At 44.4% G+C, this 23395-nt stretch overlaps 1 protein-coding gene across 8 annotated transcripts in view; it reads left to right on the top strand.

Annotated features, from left to right (window-relative positions):
• The window catches only part of LOC130293910 (transmembrane protease serine 3-like), a 60830-nt gene extending 37645 nt beyond the window's left edge, over positions 1-23185 (top strand). For 6 of the 8 annotated variants that reach the window (XM_056543170.1, XM_056543169.1, XM_056543167.1 and 3 more), the window contains 11 exons: positions 179-322; positions 458-571; positions 2163-2307; positions 4772-4894; positions 5103-5146; positions 10986-11151; positions 11241-11410; positions 12426-12521; positions 12804-12946; positions 21971-22123; positions 23100-23185. In XM_056543170.1, coding sequence (XP_056399145.1) covers positions 179-322; positions 458-571; positions 2163-2307; positions 4772-4894; positions 5103-5146; positions 10986-11151; positions 11241-11410; positions 12426-12521; positions 12804-12946; positions 21971-22123; positions 23100-23120 — 1319 coding nt within the window. In that variant the 3' untranslated portion in view covers positions 23121-23185. The remainder of the gene's footprint in view (positions 1-178; positions 323-457; positions 572-2162; positions 2308-4771; positions 4895-5102; positions 5147-10985; positions 11152-11240; positions 11411-12425; positions 12522-12803; positions 12947-21970; positions 22124-23099) is intronic. The other 2 variants (XM_056543173.1, XM_056543172.1) reach the window with 2 other exon arrangements.
• Positions 23186-23395: the final 210 nt, after the last annotated feature.

Raw genomic sequence — 23395 nt, 5'->3', positions numbered from 1 at the left:
AAAAAAATAAAATAAAATAAAAATGTTTTCCAGTGAAGTTCCCCTTTAAGGAGAATCCATGAACCTTTCTCAGCAGTGATTTCCACATTGTATTGAATATAGGGGAACGTGTCCTTATATTTTGTACTTTGACTACATTTTCTCCTTTTTTAACTCTTTGTGCCGGCCTTTCTCGCAGTGCGGTATTTCCTACATCCCGCGGTGCAGCGAGCCTGTCCTGACTATTTGGAGGCATGTGCTCCCTTGTTAAACTGTTCTCAAGCAGATGGTGCCAACCTCTGCCCACCTAGCAGACAGCCAAGCAATCGGACCCTGGCCAGTGGTGAGAGGGGGTGTAATGATTGGCGCTGGTAGCTTGTGGTATTTCCCAATGCATGTCTTCTCTATGTAGTGTGGTGGTGATCACATGGTGCGTTACATTGTTTTCTCTTCTCTATTCTCACCTATACATCTACAGGTAAGCATTACGTCCTGGTGCACCACAGTGGAGCATGGTGTGTACAGACACTGAACCAGCAGGGGTTATCAACTAAAGGCGTTATTCCAAGATTATCACGTATCATTATGATTGGTAGGATTCAACCGCTGGGACCCCATTGATTACAAGCATGGGGGCCCTGTGTCCCCACTTGTCCACTGCTCTACTCACACTTGGGGTTGTTTAAGGGACCCTTGTTTTTGTAATGAACGCCATTTCATAAATGGGTTAACCCAAGATAGGTGCTACACATATGATCAGGATAGGTGATACCCGAGGATAGGTGATAACCATCCGGTTAGGATAAGTGATACCCATCTGATCTGGAGAGGTGATACCCATCTGATCAGGAAAGGCGATACCCATCTGATTAGGATAGGTGATACCCATCTGATTAGGATAGGTGATACCCATCTGATTAGGATAGGTGATACCCATCTGGTTAGGATAAGTGATACCCATCTGATCTGGAGAGGTGATACCCATCTGATCAGGATAGGTGATACCCATCTGATTAGGATAGGTGATACCCATCTGATTAGGATAGGTGATACCCATCTGTTCAGGATAAGTGATACCCAATCCATCTGATCAGGATAAGTGATACCCATCTGATCAGGAAAGGTGATACCCATCTGATCAGGAAAGGCGATACCCATCTGATTAGGATAGGTGATGCCCATCTGATCAGGAAAGGTGATACCCATCTGATCAGGAAAGGCGATACCCATCTGATCAGGAAAGGTGATACCCATCTGATCAGGATAGGTGATGCCCATCTAACCAGGATAGGTGATGCCCATCTGACCAGGATAGGTGATACCCATCTGATCAGGATAGGTGATGCCCATCTAACCAGGATAGGTGATGCCCATCTGACCAGGATAGGTGATGCCCATCTGATCAGGATAGGTGATACCCATCTGTTCAGGATAAGTGATACCCATCTGATCAGAATAAGTGATACCCATCTGATCAGGAAAGGTGATACCCATCTGATCAGGAAAGGCGATACCCATCTGATTAGGATAGGTGATGCCCATCTGATCAGGATAGGTGATACCCATCTGATTAGGATAGGTGATACCCATCTGATCAGGAAAGGTGATACCCATCTGATCAGGATAGGTGATGCCCATCTAACCAGGATAGGTGATGCCCATCTGACCAGGATAGGTGACACCCATCTGATCAGGATAGGTGATGCCCATCTGACCAGGATAGGTGATGCCCATCTGACCAGGATAGGTGATGCCCATCTGATCAGGATAGGTGATGCCCATCTAACCAGGATAGGGGATGCCCATCTGACCAGCATAGGTGATGCCCATCTGATCAGGATAGATGATACCCATCTAACCAGGATAGGTGATACCCATCTGATCAGGATAGGTGATGCCCATCTGATCAGTGGCGGTCCTACAACTTGGGCCTTTACTAACCAGATACCTGTCTGTTGTATTGGTCATATATGGTAAAACCCCCATTACAGAGCAACGCATGATAATACTGAGCGGTGTAAAAAAATATAACTTTAAGCATACATACTAAAACCTAAAATTAGGGATACATTTTGATCTTTATTTATATATATTTTTATTTAGTGTTTTCCTTTTAGTGTGTGCGTGTAAACCCATATACAGCATTAAATAATGACCATTGTATTGTGCGGTTGTATTATCAGAATACAAGAATCCTGTCCTGCTGCTGACCGGCCGCTCACTGCTCCAGGTATACAGTGTGAACAGCGGCAAATACTACACCGTGTGCCACCAGGGATGGCAGACCGCGCATAGCTGGACAGTGTGCAGAGAACTGGGCTTCAATAGGTAATAAAGGGGGGCTCTACCTCCATAACTCCTGCACTCTCACTTTCTACATTATTCCTCCTTCATCTTGTCTGGTTGTAGCTTTGTTTGCCTCTATATATACCATCTGGATGGACCATTTGTAATCTGACCATAACATATTATTAATAGTACTGGGCCCCCTGAGGAACCAGAATCTGAAAGTAACTGAAGCCTCTGCCCCCCCATAAGGACATCAATATGGCGGAGGAAAAATAGGAGAATGGAATTTCCAAGCTGTATTTTTATGCTGGAGACCGTTCTGAAATTTCGCCGTGTGAACATAGTCTTAGGCAGTAATTCCATCCAACTTTTATGTGGCTTTTTTACTTTAAAAAAAAAAAAAAAAAACACACAAAAGACCTGCCCCTTATTTTGTACTCATAAGATACAGTTCTCGTGGCATTTATTTTTTTTTAATTAGTGGGCTTTAGTATAGATGTATTTCTTGGACATTTCATCTACTGCGTTGCTATCATTGCAAGTCATGTGACTCGTCATGTGACTCTACAGAATTCTATTGAAGAATTGGCCGGGGGGGGGTTGGAAATTCCAGGAAAAATGCCAATTTGAAATCTCCATTGCTTTCTCCCTATAGAAGCTTATGGAAGGAAAAACGCCAAGATTTACAGCCTCAACATGGTGCGAGCGCCGAGCCTAAAAACACCACAAAGGGGGTGAAAAAAAAATGCAAAAAAATAAAAAATGGCATTTTCAAGCAGTGTTTTTGGCCCAAAACACTATACAGCGAGTGTAATTATTTTTAGTGTTCCCCCCCCCCAAAAAAAAGCCAAATGGAATCCCATATACTTCTAGTTAGATACTTGGTAGCCTTCTATTTATACATTTAGCTGCCACAACAAATACCCTGCTATACGTAACCCTACCCTAACTGGCGCAACCTTCATAAAAACCTGCTTATCAGCACCTGTATGATTTTTATTATTATTATTATTATGGGATATATATATATATTTATAGCAATAGTAGATCAAGGGGAGCACCGTGCACAAGGATTCGAGATCCGCCCGGGTGGTTCAGGAACAGACCGATTCCCAAATTGTATCCAAAACCAAGTAGAAGCGGCACACCAGAATTTCAGTAAAAGCGTGGGTTTATTCACACAACTGTGCAGAAAAGCTACGTTTCGGCTCGACAATAGAGCCTTTCTCAAGCATGAGAAAGGCTCTATTGTCGAGCCGAAACGTAGCTTTTCTGCACAGTTGTGTAAATAAACCCACGCTTTTACTGAAATTCTGGTGTGCCGCTTCTACTTGGTTTTGTATATGTATATATATATATATATATATATATATATATATATATAAACAAGCATAAGTTGGCAAGCACATACTGATACCGAAACTACTGCATGGACTGCATTACTGCATTATTATGGGATTTTTTTAATATATATTTTTATATATATATATATATATATATATATATATATATATATAGCGCCATTGGTTACATTTGATTAGGAGTTAAAATACATAACACAAACGCAGGTAGAGTAAATGTATATATATATATATATATATATATATATATATATATATATAAACAAGGATAAGTTGGCAAGCACATACTGATACCAAAACTACTGCATGGACTGCATTACTGCATTATTATGGGATTTTTATATATATATACACACACCATGGAAGATACTATATATATATACACACCATGGAAGATACTATATATATATATACACACCATGGAAGATACTATATATATATATATTATATATATATATATATATATATATAGCGCAATTGGTTACATTTGATTAGGAGTTAAAATACATAACACAAACGCAGGTAGAGTAAAAGGGTCTATTCACACTTCTGAATTTCCGCTTACGGAATTCCGCCTCAAATTAAAGCCCATATACTTCTATGGGATTCCGCACTCCCATTCACACTTCTGAATTTCCGCTTGCGGAATTCCGCTAGCGGAATTCCGCAAGCGGAAATTCAGAAGTGTGAATGGGAGTGCGGAATCCCATAGAAGTCTACGGCCTTTAATTTGAGGTGGAATTTCGGAAGTGGAAATTCTGCCGTGTGAATAGACCCTTAGACTAGGTTCACACTGTGGAATTTCTGGGCCTAATTTCTGCCGGAGATCGAGTTGGCAGCACTAGGACCGCGTGGACTACATTGCCGTCCCCATAGATGGCAATGCATTTCTGAGCAGATCTCCCAAAAGATCCACCCAGAAATGCATTGCCGTCTATGGGGGCAGCAATGCAGTGTGCTCGGTCCTAGCGCCGCCTGCTCATTCTCCGGCAGAAATTCTGCCCAGAAATTCTGCAGTGTGAACCCAGTCTAAATGTGATATATCGTAAATGGCAAACTGATATAGAGGTAGAGAGGGCCTGGCCTGATGAGCTTACAATCTTTTCCGTAAAAGAAAACCCTCTTTCTTTACCCCTCACCAGCCACGCAGTATTATCCTCCCCGCTGCCCCTCAGCACCACAGAGCCCGCCTGCCTGGAATCCTTCGCTGTGATGAATAAAACCAGTTCATCTCCCAGTAGCCTTGATGGATTCCTAAATCCTGTGTAAGTACAGTAATGCATTTAATAACCTGACACCAGGGGGCGCTCTGCTTCCAGAAATTATACAGTAACAAAATGTACCTGGTGAGTGTTATCCATAAAAGAACATTATGCAGTTATGGGATTGGGAGATTTTTGGGCTCAATTTCTGAATGCATTATAGTTGATATTAGTATTGTTCTATATTTTTATATTGCTTTTATTTTTGCAGGGAGAACTGTCCGAATGAAGAAGGGGTATCGCTGCAGTGCACAGGTGAGAAGAGGGTCCTGCTCTAGAAATATAAAAAACAGGGTCCAGCGCTGTTGCCAAATCGCAAGCACTAGTCCTCTAGGGGGAGCTGCAGGCAGATACGGTAATGTGTCAACTCTTAATCTATGAAAATTGGGGTATACATATATATATATATATATATATATATATATATATATATAAATTAATAAGTAGTATAATAAATTAATCAGCACAAAATTCTGAACCAAAATGGTGTTCAGGGGTTTCTTCACATACAAAAACTAATTTATAAATAAATAAATATACTTATTTATTTTTATGAACAATTTTTTGTGTGTATGTATATATATATATATATGTATATATAAATTTTAAGAAATTATTCATCACAAAATTTGTAACCAAAATGCTGTTCAAGGATTTGTTCACACACACTAAACAGTTCATATATATTATTTTGGTTCCGAATTTTAGGTTGATTACTATATATTGAAATATAAAAAACGGTCCAGCGCTGTCGCCAAATCGCAAGCACTAATCCTCTAGGGGGAGCTGCAGGTAGATACGGTAATATGTCAACTCTTACTCTATGTCTATGTAGGGGATTTGGAGCTGTGTATCAGAAAATTGGGGCATGTATATATATCTGTAGTATAATAAATGAATCAACACAAAATTCTGAACCAAAATGGTGTTCAGGGGTTTCTTCATACACACAAAATAATTTATAAGTAAATAAATATATTTATTTATACAAACTATTTTGTGTGTGTATGCATACATATATATATATATATATATATATATATATATATATATATCATTTTTTTTTTTTAAAGGAAATTAATCATCACTAAATTTGAAACCAAGATGCTGTTTAAGGATTTCTTCACACACACACTAAATAGTTAATATATGTATATATATATATATATATATATATATATATATATAATTTTTGTTCAGAATTTTGGGTTGATTACTTTCAATATATATTATATTTCTATATACTTTCATTTATTTTTTTTATTAATGTAATATATATGGTATATATATATATATATATATATATATATATATATATACACACACGGGGTCAGTACTTTCCTCAGGGAGAGGACACCTCTTCAGGTGTAACAGAGATTCAGGTTAGGCCAATTAGCACTCCGCAGGCATTCTGGGTAGGGGAACAGCCAAGCCAGATCACCCTGCTCTGTACTGACGAGGGGCAAACACCCCGAAACAGCTGTCTGCAGATGGGTCGAAACTTCCCTTTTGGGGAGTAGTCTGGTTTGGCATAAATCCCGTTCAGCTTTTTATATTCCTTAACAGGAGCTAAGCTGATACCAGGGAACATTACCTGAAAAGGTTGTGTAATGAGCTGCTTTGCATATTCCCCTATTAATGTTATATATATATATATATATATATATATATATATATATATAATCCCAAAATAAAGCAGCACTACTTATCCAGTCCAACCAAAAAATTGGTGCCAGCGTCCCAAAAGACTTGATCAGAGTCCATCCAAGATAAAAACCAGATACAGGCGCAGCACTCAAACAAAATAAGTGATTTAATATCTCATGTCAGCATTACAACGTTTCAGCTCCTCCTGGAGCCTTTTTCAAGCATGATGCTTGAAAAAGGCTCCAGGAGGAGCTGAAACGTTGTAATGCTGACATGAGATATTAAATCACTTATTTTGTTGGAGTGCTGCGCCTGTATCTGGTTTTTATATATATATATATATATATATATATATATATATATATATATATATATAATTTATAAAAAATAACATATATATATATATATATACACATATATATATATATATATATATACATATTTATATATTTGTGAAGTATTGTGGAATCTGTTGGCGCTATATAAATAAAATTAGATTCCGCAACACTTTACAATTATATATATATATATATATATATATATATATATATATTTATTTTTCAAGAAAGCAATCAACCCAAGATTCTGAACCAAAATAATGTTCAATAGTTTCTTCATACACACAAAATATGCACAAAACCCGCACAGAGCTTTTCTATACACACATACAAGCGCACACGTTTTTGGTCTTACGTTTCCTTTAATTGCTGTCTCCCAGGACCAGAGTGCCTCCAGCTGTTGCAAAACTACAATTCCCAGCATGCCCGGACAGCCAACGGCTGTCCGGGCATGCTGGGAGTTGTAGTTTTGCAACAGCTGGAGGCACCCTGGTTCTGGGAAACGCTGCCTTTAACATTCTGCACAAGTAACATTCTTATTACCATCATCACTATTATCATCAGGAGACAGATGCTCGGCTCCCGATAACACATTAGGATGGGTTTAATAACATTCAAACAGCTGATCATTTATTATGAATCATTTATGGGGAAATAACCTCATAGGAGCAATAGCGCTGTAATGAATTTTAGCTTCTAATGTCTCCTTGTTTCCGCCTAAAGAGATGTACGGCCTTATTTAGGCCCCGTTCACGTGATATTTTCAGGTAGGTCACCAGTATACACCAGGATACAAGTGAAAAGGTATGCAGACATATACCGTGGCGTATCCACTTAATAAATCATCTTCGGCTTCCCACTTTTTCACCACTTTATTCACCATTTCTACCCAAATTGTCCATCCATAGTGAACCACAGTGATAGGGGTAGATTTACCAAAACCTGTCCAAGGGAAAAGTTGCCCAGTTGCCCCTAGCAACCAATCAGATCGCTGCTTTCATTTTGCAGAGGCCTTTTCTAAAATGAAAGAAGCAATCTGATTGGTTGCTATGGGCAACTCAGCAACTTTTCCTCTGGACAGGTTGGGATAAATCTCCCCCCATATTAGTGCCTAACATAGTAATGGTGTCCCCACACAGTAGTAGTGCCCCTCTTTGTGCATCTGCACAGTAGTATTCGTCTTTTGTGACCCCATGAAGTAATGTTTAGTGTTGGGCCCGAATATTCGCATTTTGAATTTTTATCCCGAATATAGCAAAATCGCGAATATTTTGCGAATATATTCGCTACATATTCGAAATGACGAATATTCACTTTTTTCCGCATATGTGAATATTCGCATGTTCCTTCTTTTCCCTTGTGGGCCAATTAGAATGATGCAAATACACTTGTCAGAGGTTATCAACAACATCCCTAGCAACCAATAGTAAAGTTGCCCCCCCACCCCCTCACTGTTTTCTTCCTCAAATACGCGAATATGCGAATATAACGAATACGCGAAATTCGCGAATAGAAGGGGAATATTCGTCTATTCGCTAAATATCGCAAATTCGAATATGGGCAATGCCGCTCATCACTAATGTTCATTGATACCTACATTAATGAGGTTATACAGGCTTTATTAACTTTTCACTATCATGTCTGTGATGCCAGGTGATGTTTTAAGGGCTTTACTTGTGTGATGTCCCAGTACGGGATATAGTCCCATAAAGTACTTAGGCCCTGTCAGGTTGAGTCCCTCTGTGTCCTAGGGGGTCTCCTGCAGCGTCTCCCCCATAGTGTTATATGTATTATGTGTAAAGGACCTTTTGAGTTGATCACATGATACTGTTGTCACATGTTAAAGTCTCAAGTTTTGTTACCCAGAGAGCACCAGGTGAGCAGATGACCCACAGCTAGCGTATGGGCTCCTTGCACAGCCCCCCTTTATAAGGAAGGGAGGAGCTGCAATCTCTCTTTTTTGCTTTTCCAGGGTGCGTTCACACGCTCTTTGTTTTTGCGGGTTTTCCGCTGCGTATTTGAAAGGGGCGAGCTCTTCTCGGCTGTCCAGAGCAGATTTTCCGTGGCGGAATTTACGCTGCGGAAAATCCGCCGCAGTCCCTACTGACTTCAATGGGGCTTGCAGCGGATTTTCCGCAGCGTAAATTCCTCAGTAGAAAATCTGCTGCGGACAACGCACCCTCACCACACTTTCTGCTGAGGTCAAGTCCAGTCCAGACGTCTCAGAGCCAGTGTCCAGCACATCTGGAGGCCTCCAGCCTAACCTACAGCCACAAGTCAATAAGTCAAGCCATCTCTGTCTGCTGTCACTATCTACAGTCAAGTCAAGTCTATTATAGTCAGCGTGGCTGTCCTAAAGTCTGTCAAAGTCACTACAAGTCCCAGCAAGCTGCGAGGTCCCCTGTGTTACTAGCCACCTCTCTGGGATCCTGGCCTAGCTGTAAAGACTGTACCATCTGTCTACCTCAGTAAAGTTACCGTTAACCCTGACCTGGCCTTGGACTATTATTTGTCCTGCCTAACTAGGACTAGCGGTGCTACTGTTCGGATGGTTATCGGTAAAACCGCGCCCTGGCGTCACAAACATTTAGAGGTTAATACCATCTGCCCCTGGGCTACAACATCTGCCCCATACAACTCACTTCACATCCCATGACTTGCCACACTTGATTTACCTGTGTGGGGTGGATTGAGCCCTTTATCTGTAATTTCATGGTCCCCTCAGGTTCAGCATTCATCTGGTCTGTGTATGAGTGTTGTCTCAAGCCGATCCCAGGATCATGTGCGACTTGAGAAAACAGTTTGGCTTTTTCTCATCATCCCCCTGATGACGTGTGCGGTCTAGCTCTACGTGCCGCCTCGTCGGAGTTTAATGTGTCCCCCGCTGTTACGTGGTCTTAGAATCTGCCAAAAACTGGGGACGCACTGTCGGCACTGCAGCACGTACAGTTGGACCACACACATCATCAGGGGGCTGGCTTCTCAGGGAAGACAAGATAAAGCCAAGCCCCCTGTGATCAGCTGTTGTCTCGAGCCAAACAGGATCCTGGGAAAGGCTGGTGACAACACAGACCAGAGGAATGCTATACCTGGGGGTCTATAAAATCACAAAAAAAGGGGTAAATCCACCCCACACATGTAGGGCAAATAAAGCAATTATGACGTAACGTGGCATCACAAACATGATAACCCCTTTAATAGTGTCCCCTTTGCACCAGTTAAAAAGAAAAAAACAGAGACTCACCTCACCCTGTTCCCATGATGAGCGGCTTGACCACCACCTTGTGTCTACTACTTACGGCATGCCATGGCCGGTGCCATACACTGATAATCTAGCTTCTGATTTATAAAAGTATGTAGTAGGGCAGGGTGTCAATAGTTCTCTGTTCTTCCTTTAAACAACATGGCAATAGTGCAATGTTGTGCATGTCCAGGAATCTGGGGCCCATGCTTTAATGGCTGGTGTTGGCAGCACTACACTGTCTTACCCAAATTATTCCTTTTTGTGAACCCATTAAGTATGCAGCGGGCCTCCCCTTCTTCCACAGACCTGTTCTCACGATTGTTACTACCAATAATAAAGAGAAGCTATGCATTATGCCCACCCCTGCGGAGCCCGCACCAGGCACAGCATAGTACATGTTCTTTCTGGGGGGCTCCTTTATGTTTTAGATTGGGCCTTATATGGAAAGCAAAACGTTGTAATGCGCTCTATTTCACCCACAAATTTGAAATGTACGGCTAGGTTCACATTGCCATTGTGCTCCGTCCTGTTCTGACTCCATTTGGCTCTTCTTCTTTTTTTTTGCGCTGAACAGCCTCAAAATGGGTCGGAGCACAACTGACACCACCGGGTCACAGCCCCAGTAACTTGAATTGGGTCCATTGGGCATCCGGGAGTTTACCAGGGAAAAAAACATAGTGCATGCGCTATTTTTTTTCAACTAAACTCTAGTCATTCCGACGGACTTGGCGACAGAGCTCCATATAACGCAGCTAAACAACAGTGTCAAAAAGGCCTTATCCAGACAACATTTGGAAATCTGGTTATGGTTTCCTGTGTTTGGAAGTTGTGGTCTTGCCGACCAGATATTTTCTTCCCGTTGTAGACTGTGGTCGTTCCTCTGCGGAAAGTCAGCGTATAGTTGGAGGATCTCCTTCAGCCTGGGGACGTTGGCCATGGCAAGTCAGCCTGCATTGGGATGGACGGCATGTCTGTGGAGGGTCCATTATTTCGTCCCAATGGGTGATGAGTGCGGCCCACTGCTTTGTCCTGTGAGTTGTTGCACATTTATGTGTGGTAGAGTTTTCTTACTATGTGATGATCATCAGTATGGAGAGTGATTCTTTATCTTATCTCACAGGTCTAACTTTCTAACTGTGGCCAGGTGGAAGGTCCATGCCGGCTCTACCTCCCCAAACCCATCAACCTCTCACTCTGTCCAGAGCATCTACTACAATGGACTATACAACCCCGAAACCAATGACTACGATGTTGCCCTGCTTAAAACTAGCCAGCCCATGGGCTTTTCAGGTGAGGTGAAGCCCGACTATGGTATGTAGTGCAATACAGAGGCGTAACTTGTAGCATTTGGGCCCCAGTGCAAAATCTGCAACAGGGCCTTATATCTGCCATGTGCCATTATTAATACTGGTCTCATATGGAGCAGATGTGCTTTTGGGCCCTCTTAGGCACATAGGTCCTGGTGTGACTGCTACCTCTGCATTTTCTATATTTACAATATAGTGTTACCTGATCCCCTGATCTGCACCAGAAGGAAGGATTAAGAAAAAAACTAGGAAGATTGAGTAGTCAAGGTCTGGATTATTGCGATTGTGGATTTTTGTCCAGAATTTCTCTTAGATTCAGATCTGATTTTTTTTATACACCATATTGCCAGACCATTAATTTATCCTTAGGGTAGGGATAGGTTTTTCAATTCTGAGTACTCCTTTAAGACAGACATAGGCACATGATAGTTATAGCCATTCGGCTCATAGCCATCCCCTCCAAATCCAACATTATAGGGGGTTGTCCAGGTTCACAGAAAAATGGCTGATTCCTTCCAAAAACAGTTGTGCACTAATCCATGGGTTGTATGTTGTATTGTGGCTTAGGACAACTTATCCCCTATCCGATCCCAGGGGGTCGGAATGATGGGACCCCCCTGCAATCGCTTCCCCGGCCCCCAGCTCTTCTTGCGCACTCAGTCATGTCTGCTCCATGCAAAGAGACTGTTGACCCCTGCACAAAATGGTGGTCAACACACCCCCTCCATGTATCTCTGTGGGAGAGCCAGAGATACATGAGCGCTGTATATCCGGCTCTCCCATAGAGATGCATGGAGAGGCATGACAGCCAACGCTCCATTTATGGGGACAGCTGGGGTGCTAGGCAGGAGATCTCAGCTGTCGGGCCACCCACGATCAGACACTTATCCCCTATCCTGTGGATAGGTTGTCCTACGCCACAGTACTCCTTTACTGCATCAATGGGTATTATTTTCTATTTCTTGTGGCTTGCAGTCACTTTCTTAGACTTTTTGCAGAGACCCTGCGGCCCGTATGTCTACCCAGGACACGTCAGCAGTTCCAAACACGGGGCAACTGTTGGATCAGCGGCTGGGGACACGTGAGTGAAGGAGGTGAGGTGACCAGGGCATTATGGGAATGACCGACTGGTAAACCACAGATTGTAATATTTATACCTACACAAATGCTCATGTCTATGATGGTCATTTCCATCTTTTCTCAAGGCCCTGAAGCCATTAATTTATACATTTTTTACTTATTTCATTTCTTTTTTAATTTTATATCAATAAATATATATTTAACTGTACCGTATAAATGGTATATTACATAAATTACATACGTAAACACTAACAGAATATTTATCTCTTTCTTCTATATTTGTTATCTGTTCCCAGGACAATTGTCTCCAGTTCTCCGAGAAGCCAAGGTCCATCTGATCAGCAACCAGCTCTGTAACCAGTCCTCGTATTATCCGGGACTGATCAGTGCTCGAATGTTATGTGCCGGTTACCTGGATGGAAAAGTTGACTCGTGTCAGGTATATATGCACGATTTCTCTACAGACACATCACTTAAAGGGGGACTCCGGTGGAAAACTTTTTTTTTTTTTTAAATCAACTGGTGCCAGAAAGTTAAACGGATTTGTAAATTACTTCTATTAAAATTTTTTAATCCTTCCAGTACTTATTAGCTGCTGAATGCTACAGAGGAAATTCCTTTCTTTTTGGAACACTGATGACATCAAGAGCACAGTGCTCTCTGCTGACATCTCTGTCCATTTTAGGAACTGACCAGAGCAGCATATGTTTGCTATGGGGATTTTATCCTACTCTGGACAGTTCTTAAAATGGACAGAGATGTCAGCAGAGAGCACTGTGCTCGTGATGTCAGCAGAGAGCTCTGTGTTCCAAAAAGAAAATAATTTCCTCTGTAGTATTCAGCAGCTAATAAGTTCTGGAAGGATTAAGAATTTTTAATAGAAATTATTTACAAATCTGTTTAACTTTCTGGCACCAGTTGATTTAAAAAAGAAACGTTTTCCTCCGGAGTACCCCTTTAAAGAGTACCTCTCATTATCTTATTACATTTTATAATCCTCCCAGTTCACTGCCCCCATCATGATAAACTACCCCCTGCCTTTATTTTTATATTTTTTTAGATTTCTACTCTGTATTTTCTGCTCAGTCAGATTCACAGACTGGGAAGGGGCGTTCCCCAGCAGGCATGACATCATCTGAAGCCATACAGGGGAGAACTTCCTCCCTCACTCTGCTACACACAGCCCAGAGCAGTTCAGTGTGAGATGAGCTATGATTGGCTAAGGCTGTGCAACCCCCCCCCTCCCCTCAGCACTCCAGACTACATTTCCTGATTTTGGACTTCTGCCAGGCCAGCAGGAGTCCAAAGTCTGTGAAAAAGATGGAGGGAAATGTATTTTGGACAAGAAGGGGCAGATTTTTTAAACACAAATAAAACATAGAAAACAAAAAAATGTTAAACTAAGTACATTAGAAAGATTTTTTATTTACCATAAGCAGTGTAATACCAAAAATTAGTTTTAATGAGAGTGCCCATTCAATTAATAAGATTTGTATAAACATCACGTTCTTATGTCTGAACCTGATGATAATACAGGGATAAGCGTCGCTGTAATGGTGCCGCTTATATCCCCATGCAGAAGTGCTTTGAAAGGCAAAGTAAATTTAGCTAGTATCCTGTAGATCGGTGATTGGCAGATATTGGCAATTCGCAATACATATATTCCGAGTGAAATTCAGCTCCGGAATTTCGCTTGGAAAACACTGTGCAGCAGCCTCCCATTAATAAAGAATTTGCAATTTTTTTGCTGATGCCCGCTCCAGACAATGATTCTGCATCATACCCTAAGTATTGGAACTGATGCTGCAGATGTGTTTGCAGTGTGAACATGGGCTTAAAGGAAAATATCAATTATGATATCTAGTGATACCTAGCCGCATTTGTCATTTAGGGCTATAGGTAACTGTTACGCCGAGCGCTCCGGGTCCCCGCTCCTCCCCGGAGCGCTCGCTACACTTCCCTCACTGCAGCGCCCCGGTCGGTTCCACGGACCCGGGGCGCTGCGTTACCACCTCCGGCCGGGATGCGATTCGCGATGCGGGTAGCGCCCGCTCGCGATGCGCACCCCGGCTCCCGTACCTTACTCGCTCCCCGTCAGTTCTGTCCCGGCGCGCGCGGCCCCGCTCCCTAGGGCGCGCGCGCGCCGGGTCTTTGCGATTTAAAGGGCCACTGCACCGCTGATTGGTGCAGTGGTTCCAATTAGTGTTTACACCTGTGCACTTCCCTATATCACCTCACTTCCCCTTCACTCCCTCGCCGGATCTTGTTGCCCTAGTGCCAGTGAAAGCGTTCCTTGTGTGTTCCTTGCCTGTGATTCCAGACCTTCTGCCGTTGCCCCTGACTACGATCCTTGCTGCCTGCCCCGACCTTCTGCTACGTCCGACCTTGCTTCTGTCTACTCCCTTGTACCGCGCCTATCTTCAGCAGCCAGAGAGGTTGAGCCGTTGCTAGGGGATACGACCTGGTCACTACCGCCGCAGCAAGACCATCCCGCTTTGCGGCGGGCTCTGGTGAAAACCAGTAGTGACTTAGAACCGATCCTCTAGCACGGTCCACGCCAATCCCTCTCTGGCACAGAGGATCCACTACCTGCCAGCCGGCATCGTGACAGTAGATCCGGCCATGGATCCCGCTGAAGTTCCTCTGCCAGTTGTCGCTGACCTCACCACGGTGGTCGCCCAGCAGTCACAACAGATTGCGCAACAAGGCCAACAGCTGTCTCAACTGACTGTTATGCTACAACAGTTACTACCACAGCTCCAGCAATCATCTCCTCCGCCAGCTCCTGTACCTCCTCCGCAGCGAGTGGCCGCTTCTGGAATACGACTATCCTTGCCGGATAAATTTGATGGGGACTCTAAGTTTTGCCGTGGCTTTCTTTCCCAATGTTCATTACACTTGGAGATGATGTCGGACCAGTTCCCCACTGAAAGGTCTAAGGTGGCTTTCGTAGTCAGCCTGCTGTCTGGAAAAGCCCTGGCTTGGGCCACACCGCTCTGGGACCGCAATGACCCCGTCACTGCCTCTGTACACTCCTTCTTCTCGGAAATTCGAAGTGTCTTTGAGGAACCTGCCCGAGCCTCTTCTGCTGAGACTGCCCTGTTGAACCTGGTCCAGGGTAATTCTTCCGTTGGCGAGTATGCCGTACAGTTCCGTACCCTTGCTTCAGAATTATCCTGGAATAATGAGGCACTCTGCGCGACCTTTAAAAAAGGCCTATCCAGCAACATTAAAGATGTTCTGGCCGCACGAGAAATCCCTGCTAACCTACATGAACTCATCCATCTTGCCACTCGCATTGACATGCGTTTTTCCGAACGGCGTCAGGAGCTCCGCCAGGATATGGACTCTGTTCGCACGAGGCGTTTCTTCTCCCCGGCTCCTCTCTCCTCTGGTCCCCTGCAATCTGTTCCTGTGCCTCCCGCCGTGGAGGCTATGCAGGTCGACCGGTCTCGCCTGACACCCCAAGAGAGGACACGACGCCGCATGGAGAATCTCTGCCTGTACTGTGCTAGTACCGAACACTTCCTGAAGGATTGTCCTATCCGTCCTCCCCGCCTGGAAAGACGTCCGCTGACTCCGCACAAAGGTGAGACAGTCCTTGATGTCTACTCTGCTTCTCCACGTCTTACTGTGCCTGTGCGGATGTCTGCCTCTGCCTTCTCCTTCTCTGCTGTGGCCTTCCTGGACTCTGGATCTGCAGGAAATTTCATCTTAGCCTCTCTCGTCAACAGGTTCAACATCCCGGTGACCAGTCTCGCCAGACCCCTCTACATCAATTGTGTAAACAATGAAAGATTGGACTGTACTATACGTTTCCGCACGGAGCCCCTTCTAATGTGCATCGGATCTCATCACGAGAGGATTGAACTGTTGGTCCTCCCCAATTGCACTTCTGAAATCCTTCTTGGACTTCCCTGGCTTCAACTCCATTCCCCAATCCTGGATTGGTCCACTGGGGAGATCAAGAGTTGGGGGCCCTCTTGTTCCAAGGACTGCTTAAAACCGGTTCCCAGTAAACCTTGCCGTGTCCCTGTGCTTCCTCATGTAACCGGTCTCCCTAAGGCCTATATGGACTTTGCGGACGTTTTTTGCAAAAAACAAGCTGAGACTCTACCTCCTCACAGGCCTTATGATTGTCCCATTGACCTCCTCCCGGGCACTACTCCACCCCGGGGCAGAATCTATCCTCTGTCCGTCCCAGAGACTCTTGCCATGTCTGAATACGTCCAAGAAAATTTAAAAAAGGGCTTTATCCGTAAATCCTCCTCTCCTGCCGGAGCCGGATTTTTCTTTGTGTCCAAAAAAGATGGCTCTCTACGTCCTTGCATTGACTACCGCGGTCTTAATAAAATCACGGTTAAGAACCGCTACCCCCTACCCCTCATCTCTGAACTCTTTGATCGTCTCCAAGGTGCCCATATTTTTACCAAACTGGACTTAAGAGGTGCTTATAATCTCATCCGCATCAGAGAGGGGGTTGAATGGAAAACGGCATTTAACACCAGAGATGGACACTTTGAGTATCTGGTCATGCCCTTTGGTCTATGCAACGCCCCTGCCGTCTTCCAAGACTTTGTTAATGAAATTTTTCGTGATCTACTATACTCCTGTGTTGTTGTATATCTGGACGATATCCTGATTTTTTCTGCCAATCTTGAAGAACACCGCCAGCATGTCCGTATGGTTCTTCAGAGACTTCGTGATAATCAACTCTATGCCAAAATAGAGAAATGTCTGTTTGAATGCCAATCTCTTCCTTTTCTAGGATACTTGGTCTCTGGCCAGGGACTACAAATGGACCCAGATAAACTCTCTGCCGTCTTAGATTGGCCACGCCCCTCCGGACTCCGTGCCATCCAACGTTTTTTGGGGTTCGCCAATTATTACAGGCAATTTATTCCACATTTTTCTACCATTGTGGCTCCTATTGTGGCTTTAACAAAAAAAAATGCCGATCCCAAGTCTTGGCCTCCTCAAGCGGAAGACGCCTTTAAACGACTCAAGTCTGCCTTTTCTTCGGCTCCCGTGCTCTCCAGACCTGACCCATCTAAACCCTTCCTATTGGAGGTTGATGCCTCCTCAGTGGGAGCTGGAGCTGTCCTTCTACAAAAAAACTCTTCCGGGCATGCTGTTACTTGTGGTTTTTTTTCCAGGACCTTCTCTCCGGCGGAGAGGAACTACTCCATCGGGGATCGAGAGCTTCTAGCCATTAAATTAGCACTTGAGGAATGGAGGCATCTGCTGGAGGGATCAAGATTTCCAGTTATTATTTACACCGATCACAAGAACCTCTCCTACCTCCAGTCTGCCCAACGGCTGAATCCTCGTCAGGCCAGGTGGTCTCTGTTCTTTGCCCGATTTAATTTTGAAATTCACTTTCGGCCTGCTGATAAAAACATTAGGGCCGATGCTCTCTCTCGTTCCTCAGATGCCTCTGAAATTGAACTCTCTCCTCAACACATCATTCCTCCTGACTGCCTGATTTCCACTTCTCCAGCCTCCATCAGGCAAACTCCTCCAGGAAAGACCTTTGTTTCTCCACGCCAACGCCTTGGGATCCTCAAATGGGGTCACTCCTCCCATCTCGCAGGTCATGCGGGCATCAAGAAATCTGTGCAACTCATCTCTCGCTTCTATTGGTGGCCGACTCTAGAGACTGATGTGGTGGACTTTGTGCGAGCCTGCACTATCTGTGCCCGGGATAAGACTCCTCGCCAGAAGCCCGCTGGTTTTCTTCATCCTCTACCTGTCCCCGAACAACCTTGGTCTCTGATTGGTATGGATTTTATTACTGACTTACCCCCATCCCATGGCAACACTGTTATTTGGGTGGTCGTTGATCGATTCTCCAAAATGGCACATTTCATCCCTCTTCCTGGTCTTCCTTCAGCGCCTCAGTTGGCTAAACAATTTTTTGTACACATTTTTCGTCTTCACGGGTTGCCTACACAGATCGTCTCGGATAGAGGCGTCCAATTTGTGTCTAAATTCTGGAGGGCTCTCTGTAAACAACTCAAGATTAAATTAAATTTTTCTTCTGCATACCATCCTCAATCCAATGGACAAGTAGAGAGAATTAACCAGATCTTGGGTGACTATTTACGACATTTTGTTTCCTCCCGCCAGGATGACTGGGCAGATCTTCTACCTTGGGCCGAATTCTCGTATAATTTCAGAATCTCTGAATCTTCCTCCAAATCTCCGTTTTTCGTGGTGTACGGCCGTCACCCTCTTCCCCCCCTCCCTACCCCCTTGCCCTCTGGTCTGCCCGCTGTGGATGAGATTTCTCGTGATCTTTCCACCATATGGAAAGAGACCCAAAATTCTCTCTTACAGGCTTCTTCTCGCATGAAGAGATTCGCAGATAAGAAAAGAAGAGCTCCTCCCATTTTTTCCCCTGGAGACAAGGTATGGCTCTCCGCTAAATATGTCCGTTTCCGTGTCCCGAGCTATAAGTTGGGACCACGCTATCTTGGTCCTTTTAAAGTTTTGTGTCAAATTAATCCTGTCTCTTACAAACTTCTTCTTCCTCCTTCTCTTCGTATCCCTAATGCCTTTCACGTCTCTCTTCTTAAACCTCTCATCCTCAACCGTTTTTCTCCTAAATCTGTTCCTCCCACTCCTGTTTCCGGCTCCTCGGACATCTTCTCTGTCAAAGAGATTTTGGCCTCTAAAAAGGTCAGGGGAAGAACTTTTTTTTTAGTGGATTGGGAGGGTTGTGGTCCAGAAGAGAGGTCCTGGGAACCTGAGGACAATATCCTGGACAAAAGTCTGATCCTCAGGTTCTCAGGCCCCAAGAAGAGGGGGAGACCCAAGGGGGGGGGTACTGTTACGCCGAGCGCTCCGGGTCCCCGCTCCTCCCCGGAGCGCTCGCTACACTTCCCTCACTGCAGCGCCCCGGTCGGTTCCACGGACCCGGGGCGCTGCGTTACCACCTCCGGCCGGGATGCGATTCGCGATGCGGGTAGCGCCCGCTCGCGATGCGCACCCCGGCTCCCGTACCTTACTCGCTCCCCGTCAGTTCTGTCCCGGCGCGCGCGGCCCCGCTCCCTAGGGCGCGCGCGCGCCGGGTCTTTGCGATTTAAAGGGCCACTGCACCGCTGATTGGTGCAGTGGTTCCAATTAGTGTTTACACCTGTGCACTTCCCTATATCACCTCACTTCCCCTTCACTCCCTCGCCGGATCTTGTTGCCCTAGTGCCAGTGAAAGCGTTCCTTGTGTGTTCCTTGCCTGTGATTCCAGACCTTCTGCCGTTGCCCCTGACTACGATCCTTGCTGCCTGCCCCGACCTTCTGCTACGTCCGACCTTGCTTCTGTCTACTCCCTTGTACCGCGCCTATCTTCAGCAGCCAGAGAGGTTGAGCCGTTGCTAGGGGATACGACCTGGTCACTACCGCCGCAGCAAGACCATCCCGCTTTGCGGCGGGCTCTGGTGAAAACCAGTAGTGACTTAGAACCGATCCTCTAGCACGGTCCACGCCAATCCCTCTCTGGCACAGAGGATCCACTACCTGCCAGCCGGCATCGTGACAGTAACCTGGATGACAACCTTTGGGTGCGTTGTACCGGTGACTATATAAGGACGCACCCAGCTTTCCTAGAAATAGATACAGCTATATAGATTTTTTTTTAAAGGGTACTCCACCCCTAGACATCTTATCCCCTATCCAAAGCATAGGGGATAAGATGTCTGATAACTGGGGTCCTGTCGCTGGGGACCCCCGCGAACTCCGTGCTGCACCCGACATTCGTTTAAAGCGTCGGGTTCAGCGCCGGAGGCTCGTGACGTCATGGTCACGCCCCGCTCGTGACGTCACGGCCATGCCCCCTCAATGCAAGTCTATGGGAGGGGGCGTGACGGCCGTCACGCCCCCTCCCATAGACTTGCATTGAGGGGGCATGGCTGTGACGTCACGAGTGGGGCGTGACCGTGGCGTCACGAGCCTCTGTCCCGTGTCGCCAGTCATCCGGCACAGAGCGAAGTTCGCTCCATGCACCGGATGTCTGGGGTACCGCAGCCGAGATTGCGGAGGTCCCCAGCGGCAGGACCCCCGCTATCAGATATCTTATCCTTTGGATAGGGGGTAAGATGTCTAGGGTCAGAGTACCTCTTTAACAACAGGAGAAATAGGGGCCAATTCATGGATTATAATTTCCAGCGATTTTGTTATATTATAGTAAAATAATGTTCATCAGCTATAGGTATAAACTATGTATACAGAAAGGTTATGATACTTGTATGTTGAGTTATATCTGCAAGTGCATGAGATTGGGAGACATGAGGTGACTGACCAGGACCGGCATCAGAACCGGGCATATATATATATATAGTAGTTTTACACCTCTCCTCCACCTCTTTCTGTATACTGCGGCTGCTATCTCTATGGGATCAGGATACATAGCACATACCGTATGCACCTACCCTACCAGCTCTCTTTGTATACTGTTGCTTTCTCTATGCGATCAGGATATATATAGTAGTTATATATCTCCCCTCTACCTCTATCTGTAAACTGCTGCTATCTCTATGGGATCTGGAAATATTGTAGTTATACACCTCTCCTCCAGCTCTATCTGTATACTGCTTCTGATATTTCTAGGGGATTTGGATATATATCATATATACACCTGCCCTACCAGCTCTATCTGTATACTGCTGCTGCTATCTCTATGGGATCAAGATATATAGTTGTGTTTACACATTGCATTTCCTGTTTTTTTCTGTTTTCTTCCATGATTTTCCCAAAATTGCATAAAAAAAGGCAAAATTTTACCCTAATTGTGCAAACCGGAGTAAAAATTCTTCAAATACATACAAAAAAGGAAGAAAAGTGCAGATATAGCCTAAAGACTTTAAATCTTCATTAAAAAACTATAATTATAATTCTGTAAAAAACACAATTTAAATAAGAAAACCCTTCAAAACTGCATGTAATGTGAACTGACACCAACATATTTATGAGTCTAATGAGTTCAACTGGGTAACCTCTCCAGCACCATCAGTCTGATTAGATGACCAGGTGCAGAGATCAAACACCACACCCCCATCCAGAGGATTAATGGGAAATGTAGGCATCATTCTAAGTCATTTCAGTGATGATTTGCAATTAGAAATGGCTTAAAACCCATGCATGCCACATTAGGTAAAACAGGAAAGCAAAACCCACATACACGAACATCTACATTGTTCTCTAATAAGAGGCTATGCTGCACTATATAAACTAAAAATATTAATTCCTATTTCTTAAAACAGACAAAGCGTATAGAGGAGTAATGGGATATAATCTGTGTAGTCTGGATTGCCCCTATAACAGCAGTCTGGAGCACCCTCTATAGAAAGATTTTATATATTTTGTTTCGTATTGAGATTCAATTCTTCAAATACTTTAATGCCAAAGTAATGTGATTTATCTGAATGTTGCAGATTTTCTGCTATGATGTTATTTTTCTTCTACACAGGGAGACAGTGGGGGTCCTCTTGTCTGCCAGGAAGGCGGCTTATGGTGGCAGGTTGGCATTGTGAGCTGGGGAGAAGGTTGTGGGAGACCCAATCGGCCAGGAGTCTACACCAATCTCACCACTCTCCTAGACTGGGTGTACCACCGCCTTCAGGTAAGTTATACTGTATAGAGAGGTGTGTTATATGATTTACTAGCAGAGTACCAGGCGTTTCCCGGTCTTCCTTCCTAAACATTGTGGGTGAGAAATAGCAGCAATGATTCTCTCCTCCTCATATCCCAAACTCGTATCCTGACCTCATATCCCCTCCTCATATCCCAAATTCATATCCTGACCTCATATCCCGAACTCGTTTCCTGACCTCATATCCCGAACTTGTATCCTGACCTAATATCCCATTCTCATATCATGTCCTCATATCCCGCCCGACCTCACATCCCGAACTCATATCCTGACCTCATATCCCGTCCTCATATATTGTCCTCATATCCCGACCTCATATATTGTCCTCATATCCCGCCCGACCTCATATCCTGAACTCATATCCCATCCTCATATGGCAAGCTCATATCTTGTCCTCATATTCTATCCTCATATCCCGTTCTCATATCATGTGTTCATATCCCGACCTCATATCTCATCCTCATATCCTGACCTCATATTGCAATCTCATATCCTGTCCTCATATCACAACTTCATATCCTGACCTCATATCCCGACCTTATATCTCAACTTCATATCCCATCCTCATATCTTGTCCTCATATCCCGTCCTCATATCCTGTCCTCCTCATATCCCATCCTTATATCCGGATCTCATATACCAACCTCATATATTGTCCATATATCCCATCTTCGACATTACTATTCTCTGCAACTGCCTGCCAGACAGTTAAATCATACTTTACCATCACGTCAGTCCAGCAGCAGGATGTTTAAAAGTCCTGGGCAATCCCTGCCGCCCAAGTGTACCAGAAGTCCTGTAGGCTTGCATGGGACTTCAGAGAAAGTTAGGGTTGTATTATTGTACTATATTTTTAGCTCTTATGTAAGTAACATGTGTACCAAGTTTCATCGAAACCACAAATTTGTAGCAGAACCTACATAACTCTTTATCCTTCTCTTTCCAGTCCGACAATGAGATTCCCTGATCAGAAGACCGTCCATGAACTTTTATTTTTAGCAATTATTATAAAATAAAACATAGAGTCCATTGTCTACGTGTGTTATTGTGCGTGCACTGCCATGACAGGACTTTTTCCATGTATTTGATACGTATAGTCCCTTCTTCCCCATTCCGATCTACAAGTAGCAATTATACAGATGACTGAAATAAGTATTTTTGTGGTTTGTGGAGGGAGTGGGGAACCGCTTCACCCAGACTCTGTAATAGACCTGTGGTAGGCCTCTGGGGTAGGGGTAGTGT

Source organism: Hyla sarda, chromosome 10 (assembly GCF_029499605.1).
Source record: "Hyla sarda isolate aHylSar1 chromosome 10, aHylSar1.hap1, whole genome shotgun sequence".
NCBI classification, from domain to species: Eukaryota; Metazoa; Chordata; class Amphibia; order Anura; family Hylidae; genus Hyla; species Hyla sarda.
This window is presented reverse-complemented; position numbering and strand designations above follow the sequence as displayed.